Source organism: Oryza sativa, chromosome 7 (assembly GCF_034140825.1).
Source record: "Oryza sativa Japonica Group chromosome 7, ASM3414082v1".
Taxonomy (NCBI): Eukaryota; Viridiplantae; Streptophyta; class Magnoliopsida; order Poales; family Poaceae; genus Oryza; species Oryza sativa.
Genome location: NC_089041.1, coordinates 26,777,320 through 26,791,925, shown reverse-complemented (window position 1 = coordinate 26,791,925; position 14,606 = coordinate 26,777,320). Strand labels below are relative to the sequence as shown.

Genomic DNA, 14,606 nt, shown 5'->3' with positions numbered 1-14,606 from the left:
AACCTCTTGAAAAAAGTATACTTTGTGTGTGTATCTCCGATTCTAGCATTTTTCCCGTGCTCCATCCACATGGTTATTCTTATAGTTTCCTTACATTTTTTTCAATCTATAGGATTTGAAATGTTAGTGCGCTCCAACCCTCTTTTTTTTCTTATTTCCGTGTTATGAGAAATTGAGAATCCTACGTTTCAAAGGAGCACTAGTTTTTTAGGCATTTATAACTGAAAATACCAGGTATTATGATTTTAGAAAACCACCCAAATTATGTGCAACCCATTTCAGTTATTAATTGGGTAAATTAAGAAACCGTGTACAACAGTCCAAAGCGGTATTGTATTCAAAAGGGAAACTATTTTGATCTCTTGAAGGGATGTCTCCTCGTTATTTGCATGCCAATCAAATGGTTATAAAAAGAATGGAAAATTTTGAGAAGATGTATTAACATGTGATATAACACTCCACAAGAATGCATGTTCAAATTCAACTTTTAGATCTCGCAACGGAAAAAACAAATTAAACAGCAACTACATAATGTATTGTCATAGTCAATTTTTTCTTGTTGCGAGATGTAGAAGTTGAATTTGAACTTGCATGTTTATGGAGTGATATATCATATGTTAATACATCTTCTCATTTTTTTTCATAACCATTTGAGTGACATGCAAACAATGAGAGGATATCCCCTCGAGGGATCAAAATATACTTCCATATTCAAAATTCCCTTTTCATAATTAAACCACACTTTTTATAATATAAAAATTATATCCAGCAAACAGACATACCCTACTACTAGTAGTCAGTCTGGCAAGTCTATATTATCATCTTTATTTTAAAACATAGAGACAATTGACATACAAAATAATAAGAGTCAACACGGTGCGCTATGTGACTGCGTGGTGAGCACATTAGCAGACCGACACTAATCACTAGTATTACTAGTACACTAGTCTCAAAACTAAACTATAATTGTCGGTGCCCCATGACCTTCTATGAGTTTCTATACCATCAGATTAACAACACAAACCGACAGTCAAAACTGAATTAGAAACACAGGCCGCGAAGCGTAATTAGTGCAATCCGGTAGTTGCATCCTACAGAGGTTGCATCCCATCAAAACCTAAACAATGCCAAATTGCCAATCCAACGGCTGCAAGAGCATAAATCCGGGTGATAAATTTGATTCAGACACAATAAACAACCCCTCCATGGAACACACTCTGCAAGATGAAAAACCTCTGAAATTAAACCAATCAGTATCAGGCCGTCGACTTGTTCAGTGCAGCTGCAGCTTACCGGCAAAAATTAATCAAAGAAACCTCCATGTCAACTAGCCTAGCTAGCTGTTCGATTCCCATGTTCCCTGCTTGACTTCGAACGCATTTGTCACCGCGACGTGCCAGCCAAATTGTTTCTTCTCTGCTTCGGCTGGGGACTGACTATAAATGGAGATGCAGAAGCAGCTGCATTTCATCAAAAAGTTCAGAGTCTTCAGAGTTTCAGAACACTGTAGCTACTTCAGAGTTCAGTGCAGAGAATCAGAGATGGCTAAGCTTGCTGTGTTGCTCACATTGCTGGCTCTGGTGGGCTCTGTGACATGCCAAGGCTATACCGGCAATGCTAGCCCACCCACACCCATTACATACCCAAGCCCGCCAAGCCTGAGCCCGAGCACGCCGCCTACTTATCCTCCACCTAGCTCGACTCCTCCGAGCCTAGCACCGGTGAGCCCGAGCCCGCCGACAACCTATCTTCCACCAAGCCCAACTCCTCCGAGCCCGGCTCCGGCAAGCCCAAGCCCGCCGTCCCTAGGGCTTAGAGTTGGTTATTACAGTTCCTCTTGCCCAAAAGCTGAGCAAATTGTGAAGGACACCGTCAAGAATGCTGTGTACACCAACCGCGGCATCGGCGCAGGGCTCGTCCGCCTCTTCTTTCATGACTGCTTCGTCGAGGTAAAATCCTTTTTTATTAATTAAAACACGTGATTAATTAGTTAGTAAGGGATCACCTATACATTTATCGATAAATTTTCTTTTAAAAATTTGACAGATGTAATTATAGTATAATCGTGATGTAATTACACTGTAACTCGCATGTAACTTATATGTAACTTTCAAAAATATCTATGTAACATACTTTTTAGGTAAAACGGAGGTCGTGGGAGCTAATCCTCTCAAATGTTTGCACACAGTGACTTTTTTCATTCTTCATTTGCATAAATCTTGAAACAATCTAACGGTTTAAAATTATGTGAAAGCTATATGCAAGTTACATTATAGTTACAGTGTAATTACACTCCGATTGTGCTGCAATCGAGTTAGTAATCCACGTGATTAATGTGGCTGTGTATTGTCTCCTTTCGATTGATCAGGGCTGCGACGCCTCCGTTCTGCTCGACCCGACGACGGCGAACTCGCGGCCGGAGAAGCTCGGCGTGCCCAACTTCCCCAGCCTCCGCGGCTTCGAGGTGATCGACGCGGCGAAGGCGGCGCTCGAGAGCGCGTGCCCCGGCGTCGTCTCCTGCGCCGACGTCGTCGCCTTCGCCGGCCGCGACGCCGCCTACTTCCTCAGCAACGCCAACATCGACTTCGCCATGCCGGCCGGCCGCTACGACGGGCGCGTCTCCCTCGCCGACGAGACCCTCACCAACCTGCCGTCGCCGTTCGCCGGGCTCGACCAGCTCAAGAAGAACTTCGCCGACAAGGGGCTCGACGCCGACGACATGGTCACCCTCTCCGGCGCGCACTCCATCGGCGTCTCCCACTGCTCCTCCTTCTCCGACCGCCTCGCCTCCACCACCTCCGACATGGACGCCGCGCTCAAGGCCAACCTGACGCGGGCGTGCAACCGCACCGGCGACCCCACGGTGGTGCAGGACCTCAAAACCCCCGACAAGCTGGACAACCAGTACTACCGGAACGTGCTCAGCCGCGACGTGCTCTTCACGTCGGACGCGGCGCTCCGGTCGTCGGAGACGGGGTTCAGCGTGTTCCTGAACGTGGTCATCCCCGGCCGGTGGGAGAGCAAGTTCGCGGCGGCGATGGTGAAGATGGGCGGTATTGGAATCAAGACCAGCGCCAATGGCGAGATCAGGAAGAACTGCCGCCTCGTCAACTAGCCGCCATTGATCATCGGCTAATGATCACAGTTCACGTCACAGAATAAGCTCGTGATTTTTGTTTGTCATATATTTTCCACCGATTAAAGGTTTAATTAGTTAGTTTAATTTTGCCATTCTTTTGTTGTAATTCTGCATGTATCTAATATTGGAATTTCAGCAAGTTTTAATGAGATTATTATTGATAAGTACTTCCCTTTTTAATGAGATTATTGTTGGTTGTGTGTTTGCAAAATTTAACATGAAATGAGCGTAGCTGAACTGATTATATTACTTATGGTAAAACCAGCCCACCTAGATTTAAATTTTAGATTTGACACGACACGGGTGTTTGTATTTACTGCTAATTATTTTTTCGATGGTAGATGACGTACCCGATGATAGCGGTCGCAACAGCTGAAATAGAAGCCGCCAAAAGCATAAAGCTCTCAAAGATAGTCCTTGTGTCAAAGATAAGGAAAGAGGCCAAAAATTAGGCTCTATCAGGAGCAAAATGATTCTGAGCTCACATATCTTAACTATTTTTTCCTTTGTACAGTTCTTCTCTTACTTGTCCAATCTTTTTGATCCTGCTATATCGAAAAGAAATTGACACTATAGATGCACGTTAAAAAAATCATTTGTTTCTCGAGCTTCCTGAAGCCATTAATTTCTTAGTGTCAAACATGCTAGAAGCAGACAATATTGACCGGAGATCTTCAGAAACGAGTTATCAACCCTTGCAAAACGCCGTTAGTAGTTCATGTCTGTAGTTCACAGGTATTGAGAAATTCGCCTCCGCGAACTTGGCGTTCCACCACCCGGGGAAGTAGGCGCTGGCGAGGACGAGCCCCATGGTGTCCGCCGCCGTCATCAGCGCCGCGTCCGATCTGAACAGCACATGCTGGCTCATCACGTTCTTGTAGACCAGTGACGAATCTAGAAATAAATAGCAATGGGATTTGAGTAAACTAGATAAAGTTACAGTCCCCCTCCTATCTACATATGATAAAAAATTTTAGTGGGGTCTTCGTGGGGGCTCTCATAGTCTTCACGTCAGTAGTGGGGGCTCGAGACCCCGCCGCCCCCATGCTGGATCCGCCCCTGCTTGTAGTACTGGTTGTCCAGCGCGTCGGGCGTCACGGCGTCTTGCGCCACCGTGTCGCTCGGCGTCGTGCACTGCCGCCGCAGGGACGCGACGAGGTCGGCGTCCATGTCGGAGCCGGAGGTGGTGGTGCCACTGGGCGGCGGGACGCGGTCGGCGAAGGAGGAGCACTGGGAGCGGCCGATGGAGTGCGTGCCGGAGAGCGCGACCATGTCGACGGTGGAGTCGGGCTGCCACCACCGTAGCCATAGCCGCCGGTTTGGCACGCAACGGAGGCGAGCAGCGCGAGCAAGGTGAGGACGACGACGAGCTTAGCCATGGTAGCGGGAAACTATTTTCATCCCTCGAGGGGATAGCCGCCGGTTTGGCACGCGACGGAGGCGAGCAGCACGAGCAAGGTGAGGACGACGGCGAGCTTAGCCATGGTAGCGGGAAACTATTTTCATCCCTCGAGGGGATAGCCGCCGGTTTGGCACGCGACGGAGGCGAGCAGCACGAGCAAGAGGTGAGGACGACAGCGAGCTTAGCCATGGTAGCGGGAAACTATTTTCATCCCTCGAGGGGATAGCCGCCGGTTTGGCACGCGATGGAGGCGAGCAGCACGAGCAAGGTGAGGACGACGGCGAGCTTAGCCATGGTAGCGGGAAACTATTTTCATCCCTCGAGGGGATAGCCGCCGGTTTGGCACGCGACGGAGGCGAGCAGCACGAGCAAGGTGAGGACGACGTCGAGCTTAGCCTCCCCTCATTGTTTGCATGTCACCCAAATGATTATGAAAAAAATTAAGAAGATGTATTAACATATGATATATCACTCTGCAAACATGCAAATTCAAATTCAACTTCTACACCTCACAACGAAAAAAACAAATTTGACTGTTAATATATGATAACTAGTTGTAGTTAATTGTTTTTTCGTTACGAGATGTAGAAGTTGAATTTGAACTTGTATGTTTGTGGAGTGATATATCACATGTTAATATATCTTCTCAATTGTTTTCAAAATTTTTCATCACTATATGGGTTGACATGCAAACAAGAGGATGTCTTCTCGAGGGTGAAAATCCACTCCCGTAGTAGCTAGCTATACTGAGCAGTGAGCTCAAGAGTGGCAAGAGAGGGATGAAGAGGAGATGCTGGGTTGCATGGCTATTTATAGTCACCGGACGGCGGCCGGGGACGCACGCCGACACGCCGTACACAGTACGTACTGCTGCTTGGGAATGTTTTTGGCGCGCACGTTGTGGTGGTGGTGGTGTGGTGTGTGCAGGGTCAACCGTCCGGTGAACGTGGCGAGCAGATCGAATGATCGATCGAATACCCAAAGCTAGCTTAATTAGTGTTAGCTAGCTAGTGTGTGCTTGCATTCTGCACAAGTCATAGCTATAGCGTTAACATGAGCTGCTCGATCGATGACGTTGTAGGTGACTCGATCAGAGAAGGGAGGATCTACCAGAATCCCAAATTAAACTCTGAAACTCTGAATGTCAAATCAAATTCACATCCCTTTGACCGGAGAACGGCGTAAACCGGAACGTGCGGCTTGGCTGGGTCGGAGCGGGAATCCGACCTCCGTGCAGCTCATTTTTTTTGGGTTAGGAATTTGTGGCATATAATTAGTTATGTGGGCTCAGATCTGCTCTTGACGGGCTTTCATTAAAGGCCTGGCCCAACCCATCACGGAGACAACAGTCTTCAAATATGCTTATAGGGGTAGAATTTACGTGCGTGCGTTTATAGGGGGTGAGTGTGTGTTGTGCGTTGTGAGTGTGTATGTGTTTATGGTGTGTAATTTTTTTTAAAAAAACACCAGATTTGTACATTACACGCCATTACTAAACGCGCCGATCGATCGATGCAGCACTGGTATCATCTTCTTGTCGGGCAAATATTCTAGAGAGGAAACAAAATAGCCAGGAAAATATTTTTAGATAAATAGGGAGTACTAGTATAGTACACGCATGATTACATAGCATGCAGCCGCCAAAATAAGAAGGGACGCAGTATCATTTTTGTCTCCAGCCTCCCAACAGCTGAAAGCCACGATTATACGTACCTTCATGATGTCAAACCAAACGTGCAAGAAGCAGACAATATCGACCGGAGATCTTCAGAAACGAGTTATTTTTCCTCGCAAAACGCCGTCAGAACAACCCAACTAAATACCCCTAATCTAGACGCCCGTTCGAACATATCCATTGTCGGAGCTATATTAGCCGTTGACCCCGGCAATGTCAACTTCTGTATAGCTCGATCCTGTTCGATCGATGATCTATAACTGCAAATCGTGCTCCCATGTTCTGCCGGTTGATAATCAAGCTGCTAAAAATGATTAGAATTTCTTAATTAATTATACACACAAACATTCCCTCCAATGCATGCATGCACATATTCTGATCGATTCATCGATCTCCATGCTATAAATAGACTCACAGAACAGCAGCTTCCATCACACTAACACTTGAATTAACACGGAGTAGTTGTGATAAAGCTTGTAATTAAGCTAGCTATGGCATCCATGGCTGCTAATAAGCTCGTCGTCTTCGTCTTGCTCGCGTTGCTCGGCAGCAGCAATGGCGATGGCTATACCAGTCCGGGCTCGATCGCCGGAGGTCTCACGGTCGGGCACTACAAGGGCACGTGCGACCGCGCGGAGGAGATCGTGAGGGACGCCGTCAAGAACGCCATCCGCGGCGGCCGCGGCGACCGCGGCGTCGGCGCCGGGCTCATCCGCCTCTTCTTCCACGACTGCTTCGTCCAGGGCTGCGACGCCTCCGTCCTCCTCGACCCTACGCCGGCGAGCGCCGCGGCGCCGGAGAAGGCCGGCATCCCGAACCTGAGCCTGCGCGGCTTCGAGGTGATCGACGCGGCCAAGGCGGCGCTCGAGGGGGAGTGCCCCGGCGTCGTCTCCTGCGCCGACGTCGTCGCCTTCGCCGGGCGCGACGCCGCGTACCTCCTCTCCGGCAACAAGGTCTACTTCGACATGCCGGCGGGGCGCTACGACGGGCGCGTCTCCCTCGCCAGCGAGACGCTCCCCAACCTTCCGCCGCCGTTCGCCGGCGTCGACCGGCTCAAGCAGATGTTCGCCGCCAAGGGGCTTGACACCGACGACATGGTCACGCTCTCCGGCGCGCACTCCATCGGCGTCGCCCACTGCTCCTCCTTCTCCGACCGCCTTCCGCCCAACGCCTCCGACATGGACCCCGAGCTCGCCGCGTCGCTGCAGCAGCAGTGCAGCTCCTCCTCCAGCAATGGCGGCGCCAGCGGCGACAACACGGTGGCGCAGGACGTCGAGACCCCCGACAAGCTGGACAACAAGTACTACAGGAACGTGGTGAGCCACCGCGTGCTGTTCAAGTCCGACGCCGCGCTGCTGGCGTCGCCGGAGACGAGGTCGCTGGTGAGCTCCTACGCGGAGTCGCAGAGGCAGTGGGAGGAGAAGTTCGCGGCGGCGATGGTGAAAATGGGCGGCGTCGGCGTGAAGACCGCCGCCGACGGCGAGATCAGAAGGCAGTGCAGGTTCGTCAACTAGCTAATCAAGTAATCAATCGATAAGGTGATGCAGAAATGCAGAATCGATGCACGTACGTACGCATCGTTCTACAGTTTTACTCGCTCGTGAGGCTGATCTGAATAACATCGTGTTTATTATTTGTATGCAACTTTGGATTTCCGTCCGGGGGTTTTCTTTCACTATAACATTTTTGTTTATTTTTTTGTTTGAATTGCAATTGTAATTAACTATTGCTGTTGTTGTTTTACTATACTTTCTGGAGGAATCAAGGTCTTTACTGAGATGGATAATCTTTGTTCAAATTGGTCCGAATTTTTAACAGATGAACCGTTTTCAAAAACTTATTTCGAAAACAGTCCAAAATAAATATCAGTGTCAAGCCCGATGGCCCACGCGGCCTATATTAATTGGGCAATGCAAGCTCGGTGCAACCCATATTAATTCGGCCGTGACGGGAATACATAGTACGTGAGGTTTAGCTTTTGTTTTGCCGAGACATTTAGCCCATTAGTTTGTTTTCGGACGGTCAGGCCGTTGCCGACGTTTTATATTAAGAAGAAGGTGTCCCATTTTAAGGAGCAAATAGGACCAAACCTTTGTCAAATTAATTAGGGAAAACTGAACGAAAACCACAACTACAACACCACGCTAACAACTAACCTAACCTAAACTACCACAATGGAGCCCGACACAAGGCATCGCCGTGGTGACACAAATAGCTAGGGGTGGGCATATTTAGACCGAACCGAAAAGACCGAGACCGAGACCGAAAAGACCGAGACCGAGAAATTCGGTTACCTTTTCGGTCTCAGCCCTCAAAAGACCGAATTTATTTCGGTCATTTCGGTTATTGGGCTCAGTTAACCGAATTAACCGAAATGACCGAAATTTTGGCCCAATAGGCCTAGGAAGTCCAATAAGCCCATAAAAAAAACCCTACCACTACTGCCGCACAGCGCCGCCTCCTCCTCTAACCCCACCACGCCGCCTCCTCCTCCAGCCCCCACCGCCGGCTCCGCCCCAACCGCGCCGCCTCCTCCTCCAGCCTCCACCGCGTCGCCACCGCCGCCTCCGCCTTCCACCGCGCCGCGGCTGCGGCCGCCGCCGCCGTCCTCCACCACCCCGCGGCCGACGCCGCCGTCCTCCACCGCAACGCGGCCGACACCGTCCTCCACCGCGCCGCAGCCGACGCCTCCGCCCTCCACCGCGCCGGCGACGCCTCTGTCAAATTTTTTCGTTCCAAACTTTCTCCTAAAAAATTTCGGTCAGACCGAGACCGAGATCGAAAAGACCGAGACCGAATTTGCCGGTCCTGAGTTTTTTTGGATGAAATTCGGTCCTGAGTTTGCAAAGACCGAACTGACCGAAAAACCGAAGACCGAGACCGAATTTTTCGGTCTGACCGAACACCCACCCCTACAAATAGCCCACGCATGTTATCGTTGCCGAGCTTGCCACCCAAACGACACAGCAGCTTCGACTTCACCGCGATGCTACCCTAACGCCAAAAGAACACATAAAAGATACCCATGAAGGACGTCATTTAGCCCATTAGTTAAATGCACTGTACTGGGCCCACTCTTGATTGGCAGCCAGGTCACTTCCAGTGGTTAGATGATCTAGCCCATGGCATAACCGACTTTCAACCGTCACTCGCGAAGACATCCAAGCGAATAACTGTCATTCGACGTCCGGTCACATCTATGACAATTGATTGAAAAAGGCAAGTATTTTTAACAAACTACACCAGATAATACAAGATTTTATATTGATGTAGAAAAAAAATTATAAGATTATAACTATGAAGATTATAACCAGGAAAAAGAAAGACAAAACAAACCACCACGCCAAGCCGATCGCTGACTCGTCACTCAAACAATACATGAGATGCAAATCCAAAACACGAAAAAAAAAACACATTTTGCACATTTCTCCGTGCATATGACTCGTCACGCAAAGATGATGAATGTCAAGAAGGAAATTCAACACACACAATCACACAAATACAAGCGCATATTTAGGACACGCGATGATCCGATCCACGGCCATGAAAGAGCAAGCGTACGTATGCATGGGATCAGACGTAGCATTCGTAGAGCTTGATGTCCACCTTCACCCGGAAGTATGACAAGTCCGCCGAGGCCTCGTCGGTGCTGAGCGTGGCGACGCCGCGGGACATGAAGAAGTCGCCGGTGCCACCCACGACGGAGAGGTCCCTCGTCTTCTCCGACATGAGGTCGGCGCCCATCAGGTTGAGCGTGCCGCGGCGCCCCGTGGAGTTGAACACCACGGAGAAGGCGAACCACGCGTTGGGCGCCTCCTTCTTGTCGTAGAGGTAGACCCCCTGCGCGCGCACTGCCGTCTCCTCCTCCATCGCCGGCGACGGCGGCAGCGCCCTCCCCTCCGTCATGGGGTCGTTGAACACCACCATCTCGCCGAAGAAGTAGCCGGGGTTGGACACGGCGGTGCTCAGCGGCGTCGGCTTGGTGGCCGCCGCCGACGTGGAGTTGGAGGTGCTGTTACTGTAGTCGTAGATGATGTCGTGGAGGTACAGCCTCATCTCCATGCACGGCTCGTCGTAGCTGGAGACGAAGCTCCTCCTGCCGCGGCGGCCATGCGCGACGCTTGCCGAGCTGAGGCCAAGCAGAATTACGGCGGCGACGATCAGAGACGACGCATTGGACCAAGTTGCCATCAAGCTAAGCTTGATTAGCCTGTGATCGAGAGATCGAAGGTTCGAAGCTAAGAAGCTAGCTAACTAGACAGTACGCGTACGTTGCTGCAGCTGTGATGTGGAGCTCGAGTTGTGCATGGCTATTTATAGAGAGATATGGTCAGGGGAATATACACAGGTGTTCTACTGACCACTTGCAAAATTGTTTACTGACAAAATTCCGAGTTGTTAGGATAGAAAGAGGAAGTGAGGCGTACGCAAAGCGATACTACTGTTACTCCAATTTCCTTTGCTTGATTCTGACGCTGATAAATTTGTCTACTGTATTATATTGTAGGAGCACGATCGAGGCTCATGGCGTAAGCCCAGTAGAGAACAGTGCGATCACTGCCATTGGCATGCCATAATAAGATGATCCAACACCACATGCACGAAAGACACAGCAATGCTAATGATTCGGCACAAGCCGGTGATGCCAGCCGGCGACTGGAAGGACGCCATGCATGTCAGCTTGGCTATAACCGTGCTATACTACCGTATTACCTCGCCAAATTAGCCCAAAGCACACGCCAAATTCCTCGGAGGGCATGGTTAAGATCAGCAATGAATTAGTTGTTATGATATAATAGGATTAATTTCCATTTATCTTTGTGGAGCTGAATATAATGGTCGGCAAAAATCCGCTTTGTTTTGGCATGCCGCATGCATTAAGATCGACTCGCTCTCATGACTGAGATTCCCTGTAGGTTGCAATCCCTTTTCTTTTCTTGAAAGGAAGCATTCCATTGGTTGCCTCACTGTCAAATTTCAATGCATATATACTAGCCCATACATAATATAATAAAAAAAATAGTATTGATGTTCTCTGTCAGTGAAATCCTGAAGATTGCTAATCTGGTTGCCGATGAACTGCGAGCCCTGTAACTGAGCTCCAAGCCCAATTTCAGTGACATGCGTATGGACTGGTGTCAGGCGACTTTCAGAAAAAAAAATATACTTAGACTGTTTATCTATATATTATAACTTATAATCTAAATATAGTTAACACACTATAACACTGCTAAACATGTTACGATACCAACGAACTAATTTTCTGGATCCACCACCGACTATGGACATCAACGGCGGCAGCCGGCTGGCAAGAGAGCTCGGGGAGGAGGAGAGAAGGCCAGGAGGGACAGAAGAGAGAAGGGGGAGGAGGTGTTGAAGCGTCGTTGTTCGCTGGAGATGGAGAGGAGTGTGGGACCTATTGATAGGTGGGTTCCACTATTTCTTTATCTTTATTTGGTGACATGTGAGCCCTACATTTTAATTTTTCTTCTAATGCCACGTCACCGCCACATAGGACGAGGATCAAGTCAAGCCAACCACGTAAGCGTCATGTTAGCCGAAACCGTCATCTAAACCACCTTGAAACTTTATTTGCATTTGTTTTAAAAAGTTGAGAGACGCGTAATTTCAGACCGGCTACGAACTAAGGAATCTAAAGTAGTTTTTTTTTTTTTGACGCTGAAGAATCTAAAGTAGTGAACTTATTCCTTCAGTACATCACGGACTTTGTAAGGTACAATCTTTGTAAGGCCGAGAATTTTGGCCCATTAGTTAAATGAACTGTACCGGACCACTCTTGATGGGTTTCATCTCAAACGCCCAACCCATCACGGACAAAACATATTTAAACGGGCTGTTTATTAACAGCATTACTTCACTATATTCCACAGTAATTTCGGAAGGGATAAATAAAAAACATACGGTTACATTTTACATACAAATGACAAACATAATCCGTTCGTCACTTTCAGGCAACAGAACAGCAAATGCACCACTACACCCAAACAGCAGATTACACATAACTAGAGTACTTACCGAATGATCGATCGATCAATCGAAGCAGCACGGGAAACACACACGTGGAAGCATCTACGTCGTGCGTTGGTTTATTACACACGAAACCGACGGCCCAGATCTCTCCCTCCCTCCCTCACCATCAGTCTCTCAGTCCACCTGGGTGAAGCGGAGGTAGCACTTGTTGGAGGGCAGCTGGGCGGTCTCGAACCCGGCCGGGAACCTCGCCTTGGCCTCCTCGTCGGAGACGCCGGGGGGGATGACGACGCGCTCGCCGGGCTTCCAGTTCACCGGCGTCGCCACCCGGTGCCTCGCCGCCGTCAGCAGCGCGTCCGTCGCGCGCAGCACCTCCGCCATGTTCCGCCCCGTGCACGCCGGGAACAGGAAGCTCAGCTTCACCTTCTTGTCCGGCCCGACGATGTGGAGCGCCCGGTTGGGGAGCTCGCCGCCGGCGGTGTCCTTCTCGTCGGCGTCGATCATGTTGAGCTGCCTGATCGCCTCCCTGTCCGGGTCGGCGACGATCGGGAAGCCGACGCGGCGGCCAGGCTAAAGCAACCATCGATCACAAATTGAACCAAGAAATTATAATCAGATACGACTCTGCAAATGTATCAATCAGTCAAGGATTGATGAATGCGATGAACTCGATCGTGTACATACCTTGTAGGCCTCGATGTCCTTGATCCAGTCCTTGTGCGACTCGACGTCGTCGCAGGAGAAGCCGAGGAGCTTGACGCCCCTCTTGTCGAACTCGCCGGCGTAGCCCGCCATCTCCGACAGCTCCGTCGTGCAGACCGGCGTGAAGTCAGCTGAAATGCACGCACGGATTTGATCAACATCTCAACTTCTCAAGCTCGTCTGCTGCACGGACACACGCAGTACGACAGTAATGCAGTAGTACACTATATATACCGGGGTGGGAGAAGATGATGACGTAGGCGTCGCCGACGAAGTCGTGGAGGCGGATCTTGCCGTGGGTGGTGTCGAGCTCCAGGTCGGGGACGACGTCGCCGAGGGTGAGTCCAGGCATGATGAGGAATCGAGGATTAACCGGAAATTAACTGAAAGTTGAGTTGGTGAAAAAAGTAATTAAGCTAAGCTGCTGCGATTCTGCGAACTGTCTGTGATGGAATGCACTGGACTTATCATCAGTCACAGCATTTATAGGTGAGGCTGTGTTGCCACTAGAGGATTATAAAAAGCAAGCATCTAGGCCTGGGTGTAGGATAAGGCAAGGAAAAATTTACGGGACAAGAATTCGAATCTGCCAACTCTGCTTGCTGTTCAGCTGCGTTCACACCCCTACTCAAAACACACTGCATCGACTCTGCTCTCGCGTAATACGGATTCTAAACTTTCTGTAATACGAAGTATTATTCTGCACGGCACGCAGCTGTTCCCGATCCTGAATTCCCGATCGCGTCTGATAAAGGTGTTTCACCCGCGCGCATTGCAATTCGCAAATGTTCTGACTAAACCGTAATCAAAGGGTGTGTTTATTTCACGCTAAAATTAAAAGTTTGATTGAAATTGAAACAATGTGACGGAAATGTTGGAAGTTTGTGTGTAGGAAAGTTTTGATGTGATGAAAAAGTTGAAAGTTTGAAGAAAAATTTAGGAACTAAACCAGGCCAAAGTGTGGAAAATTTCATATACTGTTCATCACGGATCTGTCTAGGCACTCGCCAAAATGCACAGCAGAATGAAGCGGAGCGACCTGACAACTAACCACGCGAGCGATGCCAACGGACGATTGCTTCCTCGTAGTATCACAGTTTTTTTTCCAAAGAAGAGGCTGACCCTCCTACTATAAAATACTAAAAGGCGGCGTTTGATTTCATCATCGATGACGTTGCAATGCCAACCTGATTAGTTCGTTAACCACTTGGTTTGGGTGATTACCTATTGTCGACCCTTTTCCTATGGAGAGTTTACGGCCGGATTCGACTGAGAATTTTGCGCGTACGTCTCACTAAAATCTCTTCGTCCTTTTTTTTCTCTTTTTCGTGTACGCTGTTTTATTATTATTTTAATCATTTGTTCTCATTCTTTGGTTACATTGGAATGTGCATGTATGCACCCACCCTCTCCGTACTAGAATCCTCTCCGTACTAGAATATAAATCATGAATATAAATCATTTTAAAAGTAATTTTAAGGTTTTTTTTATCAAGTTTATTTTTAGCCTAATTTTTAACCTCAAATTAATTTTGAGGGTCTTTTTTTATCTTCGAGGGGTGGTTTTTTTATCAAGTTTATTTTTAGCCTAATTTTTAACCTCAAATTAATTTTGAGGGTCTTTTTTTATCTTCGAGGGGTTTTTTTATCGAAGTTTGTTTTAGAGGTTTTTTATGGAAGTTTGTTTTGTAAAGCTCT

General features: G+C 48.7%; 5 protein-coding genes across 5 annotated transcripts; 2 read left to right on the top strand and 3 right to left on the bottom strand.

Moving 5' to 3' along the window:
- The first annotated feature begins 1,475 nt into the window (after window positions 1-1,475).
- LOC4344049 (peroxidase 2) lies at window positions 1,476-3,322 on the top strand. Its single transcript, XM_015789671.3, has 2 exons — window positions 1,476-1,949; window positions 2,369-3,322. Exons 1-2 carry the CDS (start codon window positions 1,542-1,544, stop codon window positions 3,113-3,115), a joined length of 1,155 nt encoding a protein of 384 aa, XP_015645157.1. The 5' UTR covers window positions 1,476-1,541; the 3' UTR covers window positions 3,116-3,322.
- Window positions 3,323-3,827: 505 nt separating this feature from the next.
- On the bottom strand, window positions 3,828-4,411 carry LOC107281647 (peroxidase 2-like). Its single transcript, XM_015790577.1, has 2 exons — window positions 4,165-4,411; window positions 3,828-4,033 (listed from the first exon to the last, which is right to left on the bottom strand). Exons 1-2 carry the CDS (start codon window positions 4,409-4,411, stop codon window positions 3,828-3,830), a joined length of 453 nt encoding a protein of 150 aa, XP_015646063.1.
- A 2,254-nt stretch (window positions 4,412-6,665) lies between these two features.
- On the top strand, window positions 6,666-7,995 carry LOC4344048 (peroxidase 2). Its single transcript, XM_015790207.2, has one exon. The coding sequence runs from the start codon at window positions 6,708-6,710 to the stop codon at window positions 7,728-7,730; it is 1,023 nt and encodes a 340-aa protein (XP_015645693.1). The 5' UTR covers window positions 6,666-6,707; the 3' UTR covers window positions 7,731-7,995.
- Window positions 7,996-9,464: 1,469 nt separating this feature from the next.
- LOC4344047 (dirigent protein 5) lies at window positions 9,465-10,504 on the bottom strand. The gene has a single exon (NM_001403225.1). The coding sequence runs from the start codon at window positions 10,405-10,407 to the stop codon at window positions 9,790-9,792; it is 618 nt and encodes a 205-aa protein (NP_001390154.1). The 5' UTR covers window positions 10,408-10,504; the 3' UTR covers window positions 9,465-9,789.
- Window positions 10,505-12,060: 1,556 nt separating this feature from the next.
- On the bottom strand, window positions 12,061-13,366 carry LOC4344046 (1-Cys peroxiredoxin B-like). Its single transcript, NM_001403226.1, has 3 exons — window positions 13,144-13,366; window positions 12,892-13,040; window positions 12,061-12,777 (listed from the first exon to the last, which is right to left on the bottom strand). Exons 1-3 carry the CDS (start codon window positions 13,259-13,261, stop codon window positions 12,382-12,384), a joined length of 663 nt encoding a protein of 220 aa, NP_001390155.1. The 5' UTR covers window positions 13,262-13,366; the 3' UTR covers window positions 12,061-12,381.
- Window positions 13,367-14,606: the final 1,240 nt, after the last annotated feature.